This window comes from Hyperolius riggenbachi, chromosome 6 (genome assembly GCF_040937935.1).
Source record: "Hyperolius riggenbachi isolate aHypRig1 chromosome 6, aHypRig1.pri, whole genome shotgun sequence".
In the NCBI taxonomy this organism is placed as follows: domain Eukaryota; kingdom Metazoa; phylum Chordata; class Amphibia; order Anura; family Hyperoliidae; genus Hyperolius; species Hyperolius riggenbachi.
This window is the reverse complement of record NC_090651.1, coordinates 392206285-392224066: the sequence shown is the minus strand read 5'-3', so window position 1 is coordinate 392224066 and position 17782 is coordinate 392206285. Positions and strand designations below refer to the sequence as shown.

The 17782-nt window shown below is 49.3% G+C and overlaps 1 protein-coding gene across 1 annotated transcript in view; it reads left to right on the top strand.

Annotated features, from left to right (window-relative positions):
* Positions 1–17542, top strand: part of LOC137522011 (serine/threonine-protein phosphatase 2A 65 kDa regulatory subunit A alpha isoform) — a 348262-nt gene extending 330720 nt beyond the window's left edge. Inside the window, exons 14-15 of the mRNA XM_068242028.1 lie at positions 4009–4100; positions 12707–17542. Of these exons, the coding sequence (XP_068098129.1) occupies positions 4009–4100; positions 12707–12723 (109 nt within the window). The 3' untranslated portion in view covers positions 12724–17542. The remainder of the gene's footprint in view (positions 1–4008; positions 4101–12706) is intronic.
* The last annotated feature ends 240 nt before the right edge of the window (positions 17543–17782 follow it).

The following is a 17782-nucleotide window of genomic DNA, read 5'->3' as shown; positions in this document are numbered from 1 at the left end:
GTTGGTGGTGCCAGCAGAGGTTGGTGAAGTGTAGTGAAGTAGGTGGCATCAGCGGTTAGTGAAGTGTAGTGTAGTTGGTGGTGGCAGCAGAGGTTGGTGAAGTGTAGTGTAGTTGGTGGTGGAAGCAGGGGTTAGTGAAGTGTAGTGTAGTTGGTGGCAGCAGGGGTTAGTGAAGTGTAGCGTAGTTGGTGGTGGCAGCAGGGGTTAGTGAAGTGTAGTGTAGCTGGTGGTGGCAGCAGAGGTTGGTGAAGTGTAGTGTAGTTGGTGGTGGAAGCAGGGGTTAGTGAAGTGTAGTGTAGTTGGTGGCAGCATGGGTTAGTGAAGTGTAGTGTAGTTGGTGGTGGCAGCAGGGGTTAGTGAAGTGCAGTGTAGTTGGTGGTGGCAGTAGAGGTTGGTGAAGTGTAGTTGGAGGGGTAAACATAGTGTAGTGTAGGGTTGGTGAAGTGTAGTTGGTGACATCAGGGGTTAGTGAAGTGTAGTGTAGTTGGTGGTGGCAGCAGGGGTTAGTGAAGTGCAGTGTAGTTGGTGGTGGCAGCAGAGGTTGGTGAAGTGTAGTGTAGTTGGTGGCATCAGGGGTTAATGAAGTGTAGTGAGGTTAGTGGTGGCAGCAGGGGTTAGTGAAGTGTAGTGTAGTTGGTGGTGGCAGCAGGGGTTTGTGAAGTGCAGTGTAGTTGGTGGTGGCAGCAGAGGTTGGTGAAGTGTAGTAGGAGGGGTAAGCATAGTGTAGTGTAGGGTTGGTGAAGTGTAGTTGGTGACATCAGGGGTTAGTGAAGTGAAGTGTAGTGTAGTTGGTGGTGGCAGCAGGGGTTAGTGAAGTGTAGTGTAGTTGGTGGTGCCAGCAGAGGTTGGTGAAGTGTAGTGTAGTTGGTGGCATCAGGGGTTAGTGAAGTGTAGTGAGGTTAGTGGTGGCAGCAGGGGTTAGTGAAGTGTAGTGTAGTTGGTGGCAGCAGGGGTTAGTGAAGTGTAGCGTAGTTGGTGGTGGCAGCAGGGGTTAGTGAAGTGTAGCGTAGTTGGTGGTGGCAGCAAGGGTTGGTGAAGTGTTGTGTAGTAGGTAGTGGCAGCAGAGGTTGGTGAAGTGTAGTGAAGTTGGTGGCAGCAGGGGTTAGTGAAGTGTAGTGTAGTTGGTGGTGGCAGCAGGGGTTAGTGAAGTGTAGTGTAGTTGGTGGTGCCAGCAGAGGTTGGTGAATTGTAGTGTAGTAGGTGGCATCAGGGGTTAGTGAAGTGTAGTGTAGTTAGTGGTGGCAGCAGGGTTGGTGAAATGTAGTTGGTGACATCAGGGGTTAGTGAAGTGTTTTGTAGTTGGTGGTGGCAGCAGGGGTTAGTGAAGTGTAGTGTAGTTGGTGGTGGCAGCAGGGGTTAGTGAAGTGCAGTGTAGTTGGTGGTGGCAGCAGAGGTTGGTGAAGTGTAGTGTAGTTGGTGGCAGCAGGGGTTAGTGAAGTGTAGCATAGGTGGTGGTGGTGGCAGCAGGGGTTAGTGAAGTGTAGTGTAGTTGGTGGTGGAAGCAGGGGTTAGTGAAGTGTAGTGTAGTTGGTGGCAGCAGGGGTTAGTGAAGTGTAGTGTAGTTGGTGGTGGCAGCAGGGGTAAGTGTAGTGTAGTTGGTGGTGCCAGCAGAGGTTGGTGAAGTGTAGTGTAGTTGGTGGCATCAGGGGTTAGTGAAGTGTAGTGAGGTTAGTGGTGGCAGCAGGGGTTAGTGAAGTGTAGTGTAGTTGGTGGCAGCAGGGGTTAGTGAAGTGTAGTGTAGTTGGTGGTGGCAGCAGGGGTTAGTGAAATGTAGCGTAGCTGGTGGTGGCAGCAGGGTTTGGTGAAGTGTAATGTAGTTGGTGGCAGCAGGGGTTGGTGAAGTGTAGTGTAGTTGGTGGTGGCAGCAGGGGTTAGTGAAATGTAGCGTAGTTGGTGGTGGCAGCAGGGTTTGGTGATGTGTAATGTAGTTGGTGGCAGCAGGGGTTGGTGAAGTGTAGTGTAGTTGGTGGCATCAGGGGTTAGTGAAGTGTAGTGAGGTTAGTGGTGGCAGCAGGGGTTAGTGAAGTGTAGCGTAGTTGGTGGTGGCAGCAGGGGTTAGTGAAGTGTAGTGTAGTTGGTGGTGCCAGCAGAGGTTGGTGAAGTGTAGTGTAGTTGGTGGCATCAGGGGTTAGTGAAGTGTAGTGTAGTTGGTGGTGGCAGCAGGGGTTAGTGAAGTGTAGTGTAGTTGGTGGTGCCAGTAGAGGTTGGTGAAGTGTAGTGTAGTTGGTGGCATCAGGGGTTAGTGAAGTGTAGTGAGGTTAGTGGTGGCAGCAGGGGTTAGTGAAGTGTAGTGTAGTTGGTGGCAGCAGCGTTTAGTGAAGTGTAGTGTAGTTGGTGGCATCAGGGGTTAGTGAAGTGTAGTGAGGTTAGTGGTGGCAGCAGGGTCGGTGAAGTGTAGTTGGTGGCAGCAGGGGTTAGTGAAGTGTAGTGTAGTTGGTGGTGGCAGCAGGGGTTAGTGAAGTGTAGTGTAGTTAGTGGTGCCAGTAGAGGTTGGTGAAGTGTAGTGTAGTTGGTGGCATCAGGGGTTAGTGAAGTGTAGTGAGGTTAGTGGTGGCAGCAGGGGTTAGTGAAGTGTAGTGTAGTTGGTGGCAGCAGGGTTTAGTGAAGTGTAGTGTAGTTGGTGGCATCAGGGGTTAGTGAAGTGTAGTGAGGTTAGTGGTGGCAGTAGGGTTGGTGAAGTGTAGTTGGTGACATCAGGGGTTAGTGAAGTGTAGTGTAGTTGGTGGCAGCAGGGGTTAGTGAAGTGTAGTGTAGTTGGTGGTGGCAGCAGGGGTTAGCGAAGTGTAGTGTAGTTGGTGGTGGCAGCAGGGGTTAGTGAAGTGTAGTGTAGTTGGTGGTGGCAGCAGGGGTTAGTGAAGTGTAGTGTAGTTAGTGGTGCCAGTAGAGGTTGGTGAAGTGTAGTGTAGTTGGTGGCATCAGGGGTTAGTGAAGTGTAGTGAGGTTAGTGGTGGCAGCAGGGGTTAGTGAAGTGTAGTGTAGTTGGTGGCAGCAGGGTTTAGTGAAGTGTAGTGTAGTTGGTGGCATCAGGGGTTAGTGAAGTGTAGTGAGGTTAGTGGTGGCAGTAGGGTTGGTGAAGTGTAGTTGGTGACATCAGGGGTTAGTGAAGTGTAGTGTAGTTGGTGGCAGCAGGGGTTAGTGAAGTGTAGTGTAGTTGGTGGTGGCAGCAGGGGTTAGCGAAGTGTAGTGTAGTTGGTGGTGGCAGCAGGGGTTAGTGAAGTGTAGTGTAGTTGGTGGTGCCAGCAGAGGTTGGTGAAGTGTAGTGTAGTTGGTGGCATCAGTGGTTAGTGAAGTGTAGTGTAGTTGGTGGTGGCAGCAGGGGTTTGTGAAGTGTAGTGTAGTTGGTGGTGCCAGCAGAGGTTGGTGAAGTGTAGTGTAGTTGGTGGCATCATGGGTTAGTGAAGTGTAGTGAGGTTAGTGGTGGCAACAGGGGTTAGTGAAGTGTAGTGTAGTTGGTGGTGGCAGCAGAGGTTGGTGAAGTGTAGTGTAGTTGGTGGCAGCAGGGGTTAGTGAAGTGTAGTGTAGTTGGTGGTGGCAGCAGGGGTTAGTGAAGTGTAGTGTAGTTGGTGGTGGCAGCAGGGGTTAGTGAAGTGTAGTGTAGTTGGTGGTGCCAGCAGAGGTTGGTGAAGTGTAGTGTAGTTGGTGGCAGCAGGGGTTAGTGAAGTGTAGTAAAGTTGGTGGTGGCAGCAGGGGTTAGTGAAGTGTAGTGTAGTTGGTGGCATCAGGGGTTAGTGAAGTGTAGTGAGGTTAGTGGTGGCAACAGGGGTTAGTGAAGTGTAGTGTAGTTGGTGGTGGCAGCAGAGGTTGGTGAAGTGTAGTTGGAGGGGTAAGCATAGTGTAGTGTAGAATTTGATCTTAACTCTTGAATTTAAAAAAAAAAAAAAAAATATATATATATATAATGTGACCATCTTAACAGAGACCGAGAAATATCAGTGGATGGACCATTGAGTTTTGTATAATCCTGCTGTATATTGTTAGATGTGTAATTGTCTCTCCTGTGTTTTCTAGCACTCTGCAGAATGATGTGAAGCCGGTGCTGGAAAAGCTAACCCAAGACCAAGATGTAGACGTGAAATATTTTGCACAGGAAGCCCTCACAGGTGCGTGGCCTGGCCTTGTGGTCATTGCTCTCAGCCTAGGAAGGAAGAAGTCTTCTCAAGCTGAAACTCAACTTTTGCTGAGAACATTTGTCTTTCCGTTTTGGCTTTGCACATTATGAATGTTGCAGCATTAGTAGCATCTGAATCCCAAACCTGAAATAAACATGGCTTATCCTGTCAGAAACACCTGATCTGTCCAGTCTGTGGCCAAAAACATCCACAGGACAGCCAGGCAATCTGCACTCTTTAAAGTTAAATAAACGTCAGCCTCCATCTCCCCCTCCTTCTTAAAGGTGTCCTATTTGAGCTGCCATTTTTATGTGAGCAGAGAGTTCACATAGCCGATCTCCCAGATGGAAAGATGAAGCACCTCCTCTCTGAAGTTGGCCACTAGTGAATTTGCCGACACCTGATGAATTAGCAGAGTTGCCATTCTATAACAGATCTGTGGCCACTTCCTGCTTTCCGTTTCAGAATCCGTGATTTGCATGCTAGGTAAACACTCGCTGCTTTCACGTTATGTGAACTTCCCTTATCACCGTGATTATTGTTCTTCACTTATGTCGTGCATAGAGGTTTATTTCAATACCTATGTAGTATGTTCAAAGCAAACCTGAAGTGAAACTAAACTTATAGGGTTAAATGTATGTATGGTAGTAATAGTAAAGAGAACTTTCCTGCCATCTCATGTACTTATATTCATTCTCAGTGCATCGGTTTTAAAGGGACTCCGAGCAGTGCAGAAACTATGGAAAGATGCATATCATTTTAAAGGTCTCTTTCTCCTCTTTCCAATGATATATAAACCGCCACCCTACACCTTTCAGTTTTCGCTATTTTCGCGATTGAAATTGCTGCGGTCGCGATTTCAATCACGAAAATAGAGAAAACTAAAAGGCGTAGGGCGACGATTTAGGTGTCGCCAGAAAGAGGAGAAAGAGAGCTTTAAAATGATATCCATCTTTCCATAGTTACATTGTATTACACAGGGCACCTTTTTCCGAAAGTCAGCAGCTCCATTCAGCAGAATAGAGCTGCTGACACTGGGGAAAGTGTCGTCCTGTGTAATACAAGTAACTATGGAAAGATGGATATCATTTTAAAGCTCTCTTTCTCCTCTTTCTGACGACCCCTAAATCATCGTCCTACGCCTTTTAGTTTTCTCTATTTTCGCGACCGCAGCAATTTCAATCGTGAAAATAGCGATAACGAAAAGGCGTAGGGCGGCGGTTTATATATCATTGGAAAGAGGAGAAAGAGAGCTTTAAAATGATATGCATCTTTCCATAGTTTCTGCACTGCTCGGAGTCCCTTTAAGTATGAAGTGTAATAAGCATCCATGTAATTGTGAGATAGAATATGGTTCATGCAGCTCCTACAAAGAAAAATGTGCAGCACTATTCTGTTATCAGGAGTGTTTGATCATTCAGTACAAGTGTTTCAATGTATAAAACTGATCAGATAAAGCACTGCATTATCAGCCCTTCAAATGGAGGAAAAATAAAGACACAGACCAGTTTGTTATTGGTTTAGGGTTAGTGTCACATATCACTTTAATTCACATTTTCTTAGTAACAACCTTGAAGTGTATCTGTAGCGAAAGCAGGGAAGGGGATGGTTCACATATGGGGCAGCAGTGCCAGTGTTTAAAGAGAGAGGTGGAGGGAAAACTCACAGGTTTGCTTTCAACTCCATAGAATGGTATTGTGACTGCAAAAGTATGCAGCTACACTAGAAAATCTGCTGCTACAAGTAGTGATAGCAGCTGCAGTACAAGTCTGGGAGATTAGGAACAGTTGTGCAGAAGAGGAATGAGCGATTGCTGTTACACTGACACACTGTGCTGCAGGGGAATGAGCGGTTACTGTTACACTGACACTCTGTGCTGCAGGGGAATGAGCGGTTACTGTTACACTGACACTCTGTGCTGCAGAGGAATGAGCGGTTACTGTTACACTGACACACTGTGCTGCAGGGGAATGAGCGGTTACTGTTACACTGACACACTGTGCTGCAGGGGAATGAGCGGTTACTGTTACACTGACACTCTGTGCTGCAGGGGAATGAGCGGTTGCTGTTACACTGACACACTGTGCTGCAGAGGAATGAGCGGTTACTGTTACACTGACACACTGTGCTGCAGGGGAATGAGCGGTTACTGTTACACTGACACACTGTGCTGCAGGGGAATGAGCGGTTGCTGTTACACTGACACACTGTGCTGCAGAGGAATGAGCGGTTGCTGTTACACTGACACACTGTGCTGCAGAGGAATGAGCGGTTGCTGTTACACTGACACACTGTGCTGCAGAGGAATGAGCGGTTGCTGTTACACTGACACACTGTGCTGCAGGGGAATGTGCTGTTGCTGTTACACTGACACACTGTGCTGCAGGGGAATGAGCGGTTGCTGTTACACTGACACCCTGTGCTGCAGAGGAATGAGCGGTTGCTGTTACACTGACACACTGTGCTGCAGGGGAATGAGCGGTTGCTGTTACACTGACACACTGTGCTGCAAGGGAATGAGCGGTTGCTGTTACACTGACACACTGTGCTGCAGGGGAATGAGCGGTTACTGTTACACTGACACACTGTGCTGCAGAGGAATGAGCGGTTACTGTTACACTGACACACTGTGCTGCAGAGGAATGAGCGGTTACTGTTACACTGACACTCTGTGCTGCAGGGGAATGAGCGGTTACTGTTACACTGACACACTGTGCTGCAGACGAATGAGCGGTTACTGTTACACTGACACACTGTGCTGCAGTGGAATGAGCGGTTACTGTTACACTGACACACTGTGCTGCAGGGGAATGAGCGGTTGCTGTTACACTGACACACTGTGCTGCAGGGGAATGAGCGGTTACTGTTACACTGACACACTGTGCTGCAGAGGAATGAGCGATTGCTGTTACACTGACACACTGTGCTGCAGGGGAATGAGCGGTTACTGTTACACTGACACACTGTGCTGCAGGGGAATGAGCGGTTACTGTTACACTGACACACTGTGCTGCAGAGGAATGAGCGGTTGCTGTTACACTGACACACTGTGCTGCAGGGGAATGAGCGGTTACTGTTACACTGACACACACTGTGCTGCAGGGGAATGAGCGGTTACTGTTACACTGACACTCTGTGCTGCAGGGGAATGAGCGGTTACTGTTACACTGACACACTGTGCTGCAGACGAATGAGCGGTTACTGTTACACTGACACACTGTGCTGCAGTGGAATGAGCGGTTACTGTTACACTGACACACTGTGCTGCAGGGGAATGAGCGGTTGCTGTTACACTGACACTGTGCTGCAGGGGAATGAGCGGCTACTGTTACACTGACACACTGTGCTGCAGGGGAATGAGCGGTTACTGTTACACTGACACACTGTGCTGCAGGGGAATGAGCGGTTACTGTTACACTGACACACTGTGCTGCAGAGGAATGAGCGGTTGCTGTTACACTGACACACTGTGCTGCAGGGGAATGAGCGGTTACTGTTACACTGACACACACTGTGCTGCAGGGGAATGAGCGGTTACTGTTACACTGACACTCTGTGCTGCAGGGGAATGAGCGGTTGCTGTTACACTGACACACTGTGCTGCAGAGGAATGAGCGGTTACTGTTACACTGACACACTGTGCTGCAGGGGAATGAGCGGTTACTGTTACACTGACACACTGTGCTGCAGGGGAATGAGCGGTTGCTGTTACACTGACACACTGTGCTGCAGAGGAATGAGCGGTTGCTGTTACACTGACACACTGTGCTGCAGAGGAATGAGCGGTTGCTGTTACACTGACACACTGTGCTGCAGAGGAATGAGCGGTTGCTGTTACACTGACACACTGTGCTGCAGGGGAATGTGCTGTTGCTGTTACACTGACACACTGTGCTGCAGGGGAATGAGCGGTTGCTGTTACACTGACACCCTGTGCTGCAGAGGAATGAGCGGTTGCTGTTACACTGACACACTGTGCTGCAGGGGAATGAGCGGTTGCTGTTACACTGACACACTGTGCTGCAGGGGAATGAGCGGTTGCTGTTACACTGACACACTGTGCTGCAGGGGAATGAGCGGTTACTGTTACACTGACACACTGTGCTGCAGAGGAATGAGCGGTTACTGTTACACTGACACACTGTGCTGCAGAGGAATGAGCGGTTACTGTTACACTGACACTCTGTGCTGCAGACGAATGAGCGGTTACTGTTACACTGACACACTGTGCTGCAGACGAATGAGCGGTTACTGTTACACTGACACACTGTGCTGCAGTGGAATGAGCGGTTACTGTTACACTGACACACTGTGCTGCAGGGGAATGAGCGGTTGCTGTTACACTGACACACTGTGCTGCAGGGGAATGAGCGGTTACTGTTACACTGACACACTGTGCTGCAGGGGAATGAGCGATTGCTGTTACACTGACACACTGTGCTGCAGGGGAATGAGCGGTTACTGTTACACTGACACACTGTGCTGCAGGGGAATGAGCGGTTACTGTTACACTGACACACTGTGCTGCAGAGGAATGAGCGGTTGCTGTTACACTGACACACTGTGCTGCAGGGGAATGAGCGGTTACTGTTACACTGACACTCTGTGCTGCAGGGGAATGAGCGGTTACTGTTACACTGACACTGTGCTGCAGAGGAATGAGCGGTTACTGTTACACTGACACACTGTGCTGCAGATGAATGAGCGGTTACTGTTACACTGACACACACTGTGCTGCAGGGGAATGAGCGGTTACTGTTACACTGACACACTGTGCTGCAGGGGAATGAGCGGTTACTGTTACACTGACACACTGTGCTGCAGAGGAATGAGCGGTTGCTGTTACACTGACACACTGTGCTGCAGAGGAATGAGCGGTTACTGTTACACTGACACACACTGTGCTGCAGGGGAATGAGCGGTTACTGTTACACTGATACACTGTGCTGCAGGGGAATGAGCGGTTACTGTCACACTGACACACTGTGCTGCAGAGGAATGAGCGGTTACTGTTACACTGACACACTGTGCTGCAGGGGAATGAGCGGTTACTGTTACACTGACACACTGCTGCAGGGGAATGAGCGGTTACTGTCACACTGACACACTGTGCTGCAGAGGAATGAGCGGTTACTGTCACACTGACACACTGTGCTGCAGAGGAATGAGCGGTTACTGTTACACTGACACACTGTGCTGCAGAGGAATGAGCGGTTACTGTTACACTGACACACTGTGCTGCAGGGGAACGAGCGGTTACTGTTACACTGACACACTGCTGCAGGGGAATGAGCGGTTACTGTCACACTGACACACTGTGCTGCAGAGGAATGAGCGGTTACTGTCACACTGACACACTGTGCTGCAGAGGAATGAGCGGTTACTGTTACACTGACACACTGTGCTGCAGAGGAATGAGCGGTTACTGTCACACTGACACACTGTGCTGCAGAGGAATGAGCGGTTACTGTTACACTGACACACTGTGCTGCAGAGGAATGAGCGGTTACTGTTACACTGACACACTGTGCTGCAGATGAATGAGCGGTTGCTGTTACACTGACACACTGTGCTGCAGAGGAATGAGCGGTTGCTGTTACACTGACACACTGTGCTGCAGGGGAATGAGCGGTTACTGTTACACTGACACACTGTGCTGCAGGAGAATGAGCGGTTGCTGTTACACTGACACACTGTGCTGCAGGGGAATGAGCGGTTACTGTTACACTGACACACTGTGCTGCAGAGGAATGAGCGGTTGCTGTTACACTGACACACTGTACTGCAGAGGAATGAGCGGTTACTGTTACACTGACACACTGTGCTGCAGGGGAATGAGCGGTGGCTGTTACACTGACGCACTGTGCTGCAGAGGAATGAGCGGTTGCTGTTACACTGACACACTGTGCTGCAGGGGAATGAGCGGTTACTGTTACACTGACACACTGTGCTGCAGAGGAATGAGCGGTTGCTGTTACACTGACACTCTGTGCTGCAGAGGAATGAGCGGTTACTGTTACACTGACACACTGTGCTGCAGGGGAATGAGCGGTTACTGTTACACTGACACACTGTGCTGCAGGAGAATGAGCGGTTGCTGTTACACTGACACACTGTGCTGCAGGGGAATGAGCGGTTACTGTTACACTGACACACTGTGCTGCAGAGGAATGAGCGGTTGCTGTTACACTGACACACACTGTGCTGCAGAGGAATGAGCGGTTGCTGTTACACTGACACACTGTGCTGCAGGAGAATGAGCGGTTGCTGTTACACTGACACTCTGTGCTGCAGAGGAATGAGCGGTTACTGTTACACTGACACACTGTGCTGCAGGGGAATGAGCGGTTACTGTTACACTGACACACTGTGCTGCAGGAGAATGAGCGGTTGCTGTTACACTGACACACTGTGCTGCAGGAGAATGAGCGGTTGCTGTTACACTGACACACTGTGCTGCAGGGGAATGAGCGGTTACTGTTACACTGACACACTGTGCTGCAGAGGAATGAGCGGTTACTGTTACACTGACACACTGTGCTGCAGAGGAATGAGCGGTTGCTGTTACACTGACACACTGTGCTGCAGGAGAATGAGCGGTTGCTGTTACACTGACACACTGTGCTGCAGGAGAATGAGCGGTTGCTGTTACACTGACACACTGTGCTGCAGGGGAATGAGCGGTTACTGTTACACTGACACACTGTGCTGCAGAGGAATGAGCGGTTGCTGTTACACTGACACACACTGTGCTGCAGAGGAATGAGCGGTTGCTGTTACACTGACACACTGTGCTGCAGGAGAATGAGCGGTTGCTGTTACACTGACACTCTGTGCTGCAGAGGAATGAGCGGTTACTGTTACACTGACACACTGTGCTGCAGGGGAATGAGCGGTTACTGTTACACTGACACACTGTGCTGCAGGAGAATGAGCGGTTGCTGTTACACTGACACACTGTGCTGCAGGAGAATGAGCGGTTGCTGTTACACTGACACACTGTGCTGCAGGGGAATGAGCGGTTACTGTTACACTGACACACTGTGCTGCAGAGGAATGAGCGGTTACTGTTACACTGACACACTGTGCTGCAGAGGAATGAGCGGTTGCTGTTACACTGACACACTGTGCTGCAGGGGAATGAGCGGTTACTGTTACACTGACACACTGTGCTGCAGAGGAATGAGCGGTTACTGTTACACTGACACACTGTGCTGCAGAGGAATGAGCGGTTACTGTTACACTGACACACTGTGCTGCAGGGGAATGAGCGGTGGCTGTTACACTGACACACTGTGCTGCAGAGGAATGAGCGGTTACTGTTGCACTGACACTCTGTGCTGCAGGGGAATGAGCGGTTACTGTTACACTGACACACTGTGCTGCAGAGGAATGAGCGGTTACTGTTACACTGACACACTGTGCTGCAGAGGAATGAGCGGTTACTGTTACACTGACACTCTGTGCTGCAGGGGAATGAGCGGTTACTGTTACACTGACGCACTGTGCTGCAGGGGAATGAGCGGTTACTGTTACACTGACACACTGTGCTGCAGGGGAATGAGCGGTTACTGTTACACTGACACTCTGTGCTGCAGAGGAATGAGCGGTGGCTGTTACACTGACACACTGTGCTGCAGAGGAATGAGCGGTTACTGTTACACTGACACTCTGTGCTGCAGAGGAATGAGCGGTGGCTGTTACACTGACACACTGTGCTGCAGGAGAATGAGCGGTTACTGTTACACTGACACACTGTGCTGCAGGGGAATGAGCGGTTACTGTTACACTGACACACTGCTGCAGAGGAATGAGCGGTTGCTGTTACACTGACACACTGTGCTGCAGAGGAATGAGCGGTTACTGTTACACTGACACACTGTGCTGCAGAGGAATGAGCGGTTACTGTTACACTGACACACTGTGCTGCAGACGAATGAGCGGTTACTGTTACACTGACACACTGTGCTGCAGGGGAATGAGCGGTTACTGTTACACTGACACACTGTGCTGCAGACGAATGAGCGGTTACTGTTACACTGACACTCTGTGCTGCAGGGGAATGAGCGGTTACTGTTACACTGACGCACTGTGCTGCAGGGGAATGAGCGGTTACTGTTACACTGACACACTGTGCTGCAGGGGAATGAGCGGTTACTGTTACACTGACACTCTGTGCTGCAGAGGAATGAGCGGTGGCTGTTACACTGACACACTGTGCTGCAGAGGAATGAGCGGTTACTGTTACACTGACACTCTGTGCTGCAGAGGAATGAGCGGTGGCTGTTACACTGACACACTGTGCTGCAGGAGAATGAGCGGTTACTGTTACACTGACACACACTGTGCTGCAGGGGAATGAGCGGTTACTGTTACACTGACACACTGCTGCAGAGGAATGAGCGGTTGCTGTTACACTGACACACTGTGCTGCAGAGGAATGAGCGGTTACTGTTACACTGACACACTGTGCTGCAGAGGAATGAGCGGTTACTGTTACACTGACACACTGTGCTGCAGACGAATGAGCGGTTACGCAGTACTTCTTCCAGTAACTCTCATCTTTTTGGTTACAATATGTTTTCTTTTCTCTGTAGTGCTGGCTCTGGCCTGAGGATGACCTGATGCTCAGACACCTGGGACGACCTTCTCCTGCACGGCTGTCTCATGGCTCCACACTACCACCCTTGGCCGATTCTCCCACAGCCTCCCAGGCCTCTGCTGTCTCCATTAGCCCCAGACTCTGCTTACACTGTCAGCGGCTGTGGCTTGCAACCTTACTCTGTGTTTTCTGTCCTTAGGGACACCGCAAGGGGATCATCTGTTCACATGGGTGCTTCTTTTCACTGCGAGTCCTAATTGGAGTGCATTGGGGAGGGAATATGGCAGCTTTTTGTGAAATATGGCTTCTATAATCTGTGCATTTACTCCTGAACAGTGCTGTTAATTGTTTCACATTGAGAAATAAATATTGCTTCTGCAAGCCTCTGTCAGTCCGTTCAGGTCCTGGTTCCTCCGCTTTTCAGCCTTTAACATAACGAGTCTCTATGCCTGCTCTACCAACAAGCCAGCTTGTGTTGTCCATTCTCTGCTTGCCCAGATAATCGTGTTCGTCCTTGTTACTTGCTAACTAGTTGAGCACTCTTTTGCTTCTAGAAAGCTCTGCAGTAACTGTCAGGGCAGCAGTTGTGTGTGGAGAAGTAACTGTCTCCAGAAAGCTCTGCAGTAACTGTCAGGGCAGCAGTTGTGTGTGGAGAAGTAACTGTCTCCAGAAAGCTCTGCAGTAACTGTCAGGGCAGCAGTTGTGTGCGGAGAAGTAACTGTCTCTAGAAAGCTCTGCAGTAACTGTCAGGGCAGCAGTTGTGTGCAGAGAAGTAACTGTCTCCAGAAAGCTCCGCAGTAACTGTCAGTCCAACAGTTGTGTGCAGAGAAGTAACTGTCTCTAGAAAGCTCTGCAGTAACTGTCAGGGCAGCAGTTGTGTGCGGAGAAGTAACTGTTTCCAGAAAGCTCCGCAGTAACTGTCAGTCCAACAGTTGTGTGCAGAGAAGTAACTGTCTCTAGAAAGCTCTGCAGTAACTGACAGGCCAGCAGTTGTGTGCGGAGAAGTAACTGTCTCCAGGAAGCTCTGCAGTAACTGTTAGGGCAGCAGTTGTGTGCAGAGAAGTAACTGTCTCCAGAAAGCTTTGCAGTAACTGACAGTGCAGCAGTTGTGTGCGGAGAAGTAACTGTCTCCAGAAAGCTCTGCAGTAACTGACAGTGCAGCAGTTGTGTGCGGAGAAGTAACTGTCTCCAGAAAGCTCTGCAGTAACTGACAGGGCAGCAGTTGTGTGCAGAGAAGTAACTGTTTCCAGAAAGCTCCACAGTAACTGTCAGTCCAACAGTTGTGTGCAGAGAAGTAACTGTCTCTAGAAAGCTCTGCAGTAACTGACAGGCCAGCAGTTGTGTGCGGAGAAGTAACTGTCTCTAGAAAGCTCTGCAGTAACTGTTAGGGCAGCAGTTGTGTGTGGAGAAGTAACTGTCTCTAGAAAGCTCTGCAGTAACTGTCAGGGCAGCAGTTGTGTGTGGAGAAGTAACTGTCTCTAGAAAGCTCTGCAGTAACTGTCAGGGCAGCAGTTGTGTGCAGAGAAGTAACTGTCTCCAGAAAGCTCTGCAGTAACTGACAGTGCAGCAGTTGTGTGCGGAGAAGTAACTGTCTCCAGAAAGCTCTGCAGTAACTGTCAGGGCAGAAGTTGTGTGCAGAGTTGTAACTGTCTCCAGAAAGCTCTGCAGTAACTGACAGTGCAGCAGTTGTGTGTGAAGAAGTAACTGTGTCCAAAAAACGTTGCAGTAACTGACAGTGCAGCAGTTGTGTGTAGAGAAGTAACTGTCTCCAGAAAGCTTTGCAGTAACTGACAGTGCAGCAGTTGTGTGTGAAGAAGTAACTGTCTCCAGAAAGCTCTGCAGTAACTGACAGTGCAGCAGTTGTGTGTGGAGAAGTAACTGTCTCCAGAAAGCTTTGCAGTAACTGACAGTGCAGCAGTTGTGTGCAGAGAAGTAACTGTCTCCAGAAAGCTCTGCAGTAACTGACAGTGCAGCAGTTGTGTGCGGAGAAGTAACTGTCCAGAAAGCTTTGCAGTAACTGACAGTGCAGCAGTTGTGTGTGAAGAAGTAAATGTGTCCAGAAAGCTTTGCAGTAACTGACAGTGCAGCAGTTGTGTGTGAAGAAGTAACTGTCCAGAAAGCTTTGCAGTAACTGACAGTGCAGCAGTTGTGTGTGAAGAAGTAACTGTCCAGAAAGCTTTGCAGTAACTGACAGTGCAGCAGTTGTGTGCGGAGAAGTAACTGTCTCCAGAAAGCTCTGCAGTAACTGACAGTCGGAGCAGTGCTTTTCAGCGCTGCTAGATCTGGGTGCAGCCGGCGCCTCCATAGACTACAATAGGAATCACTCCTATTGCAGCGCTCAGTGAGTAACGTCGGGGCCGTCAGAAGACGGAGCTGAAGTTGCTTAAAAACATAATAATTCGGCCTCCAGCAATCGCTGGAAGCCGAATTATTTCATTCCCCCACTATCCATGGCGGCCTGGAGGGGGAATAGTAATTACCACGGCCAGGACTTGTGCAGCAGCAGGATCAGCCATATACCGGCTGTATCCTGCGCCCAAGTCTACCGGCACTGATCTCCCATATATGCCTCTGGGACTTGTGCAGAAGCAGGATCAGCCATATACCAGCTGTACCCTGCGCCCAAGTCTCCCGGCACTGATCTCCCATATATGCCTCTGGGACTTGTGCAGCAGCAGGATCAGCCATATACCGGCTGTACCCTGCGCCCAAGTCTCCCGGCACTGATCTCCCATATATGCCTCTGGGACTTGTGCAGAAGCAGGATCAGCCATATACCGGCTGTGTCCTGCACCCAAGTCTCCCGGCACTGATCTCCCATATATGTCTCTGGGACTTGTGCAGCAGCAGGATCAGCCATATACCAGCTGTATCCTGCGCCCAAGTCTCCCGGCACTGATCTCCCATATATGCCTCTGGGACTTGTGCAGCAGCAGGATCAGCCATATACCGGCTGTATCCTGCGCCCAAGTCTACCGGCGCCGATTTCAAATGTACTCCTGACAGTGCAGCAGTAGTGTGCAGAGAAGTAACTGTCTCCAGAAAGCTCTGCAGTAACTGTCAGTCCAACAGTTGTGTGCAGAGAAGTAACTGTCTCTAGAAAGCTCTGCAGTAACTGTCAGGGCAGCAGTTGTGTGCAGAGAAGTAACTGTCTCCAGAAAGCTCTGCAGTAACTGTCAGGGCAGCAGTTGTGTGCGGAGAAGTAACTGTCTCCAGAAAGCTCTGCAGTAACTGTCAGGCCAACAGTTGTGTGCAGAGAAGTAACTGTCTCCACAAAGCTCTGCAGTAACTGTCAGGGCAGCAGTTGTGTGCGGAGAAGTAACTGTCTCCAGAAAGCTCTGCAGTAACTGTCAGGGCAGCAGTTGTGTGCAGAGAAGTAACTGTCTCCAGAAAGCTCTGCAGTAACTGTCAGGGCAGCAGTTGTGTGCAGAGAAGTAACTGTCTCCACAAAGCTCTGCAGTAACTGTCAGGGCAGCAGTTGTGTGCGGAGAAGTAACTGTCTCCAGAAAGCTCTGCAGTAACTGTCAGGCCAACAGTTGTGTGCAGAGAAGTAACTGTCTCCACAAAGCTCTGCAGTAACTGACTGTCAGGCCAACAGTTGTGTGCAGAGAAGTAACTGTCTCCACAAAGCTCTGCAGTAACTGTCAGGGCAGCAGTTGTGTGCGGAGAAGTAACTGTCTCCAGAAAGCTCTGCAGCAACTGTCAGGGCAGCAGTTGTGTGCGGAGAAGTAACTGTCTCCAGAAAGCTCTGCAGCAACTGTCAGGGCAGCAGTTGTGTGCAGAGAAGTAACTGTCTCCAGAAAGCTTTGCAGTAACTGTCACACCAACAGTTGTGTGCAGAGAAGTAACTGTCTCCAGAAAGCTCTGCAGTAACTGACAGTGCAGCAGTTGTGTGTGGAGAAGTAACTGTCTCCAGAGGTTTTAACTAGTGGATGAGACTAAAGATGTTCAGTGAGATGCCAATAGTATAGTGTGTAGCCTGGAACCAAACCATAAATGTGCTTCTTGACCATTTTGAATGGCCCTGTTCCAAGTTGTATACATTGTGCATTATTAGCAGCTCATTACCCATCACTATAAACGACCAAGTGTAGAAGGGGATTCTAGACCCCCGTGTAGCTCATCTGACATGAGTTGCTGTGACTGCGAGTTACTGTGAAATACTTTCTAAGCAAGCTAAAATTGGGAATTATTTTCTGTCATAAGAATGACCTTTGGGGTTACATATAGTCAATATATTTGTTTTTTAGTTACGAAATCCCCCATTTTTCTCATGGCCCTGCTGCCTTCTCTTGCACTTTTCTCAATAGCAAATAACCCTTCCTTCCTTGTTGTATCCCTGACTTCCAGCTGCATTCTGTGATTTGCCTGCTGTGAGCCTTTGCCATCTTTTGTTAACTCCCTCACCAAACCTTCCCTGGTGGCTTCTGATCTCTGCTTGCCCTTTCCTTCAGTCTTTCCGTGGAAGTGAACAGCACTGTGTGCAAACAAGGATCCTGGCACCACCTGGACTGACAGAGGCTCATCAGGCCCTCTTACTATTAAATGGACTGCATGGAACTTCTCTGCTTTGCCATCACAAAACACTAGATTTCTATGTAGTAATGTGTTCGGTCACAACCTCTGCCTTTAGGAGTGTGTTACATGCTTACAAACTGTCTCTTTCCGATGATGATGATCTGTTTGAATGCCTTCTGGAGCCTGAAAAGGACTATGAGGTCATACAGCAGTTGTGTACCGGATTCTTCTTATGAAATGAGATTTTTACATATTGTACATCATCTGTGCTGCCTTGGTTGTAAAAATGCATAAAAACACCCTGTATAAGCTAGCTGCAGATTGGTCTTGAAATATTTTGTATGTAAGTGAACGGCAATCTCTGTGAAACTGTCAAACGGGCATTTCCATAAAGAGTCTTTAGACAATACATAGAAGGCCTGATTTCTGATAACTGAAACTTTTTCCAGGCAATCTTGGTGAAGCGTACAGCAAGCCAAAACTTACAAATCAATTCTCAAAAAGTTTCAGAGGTATCTGGAAAAGTTAAGTGCTTCCATTAGTTTTTGATGAT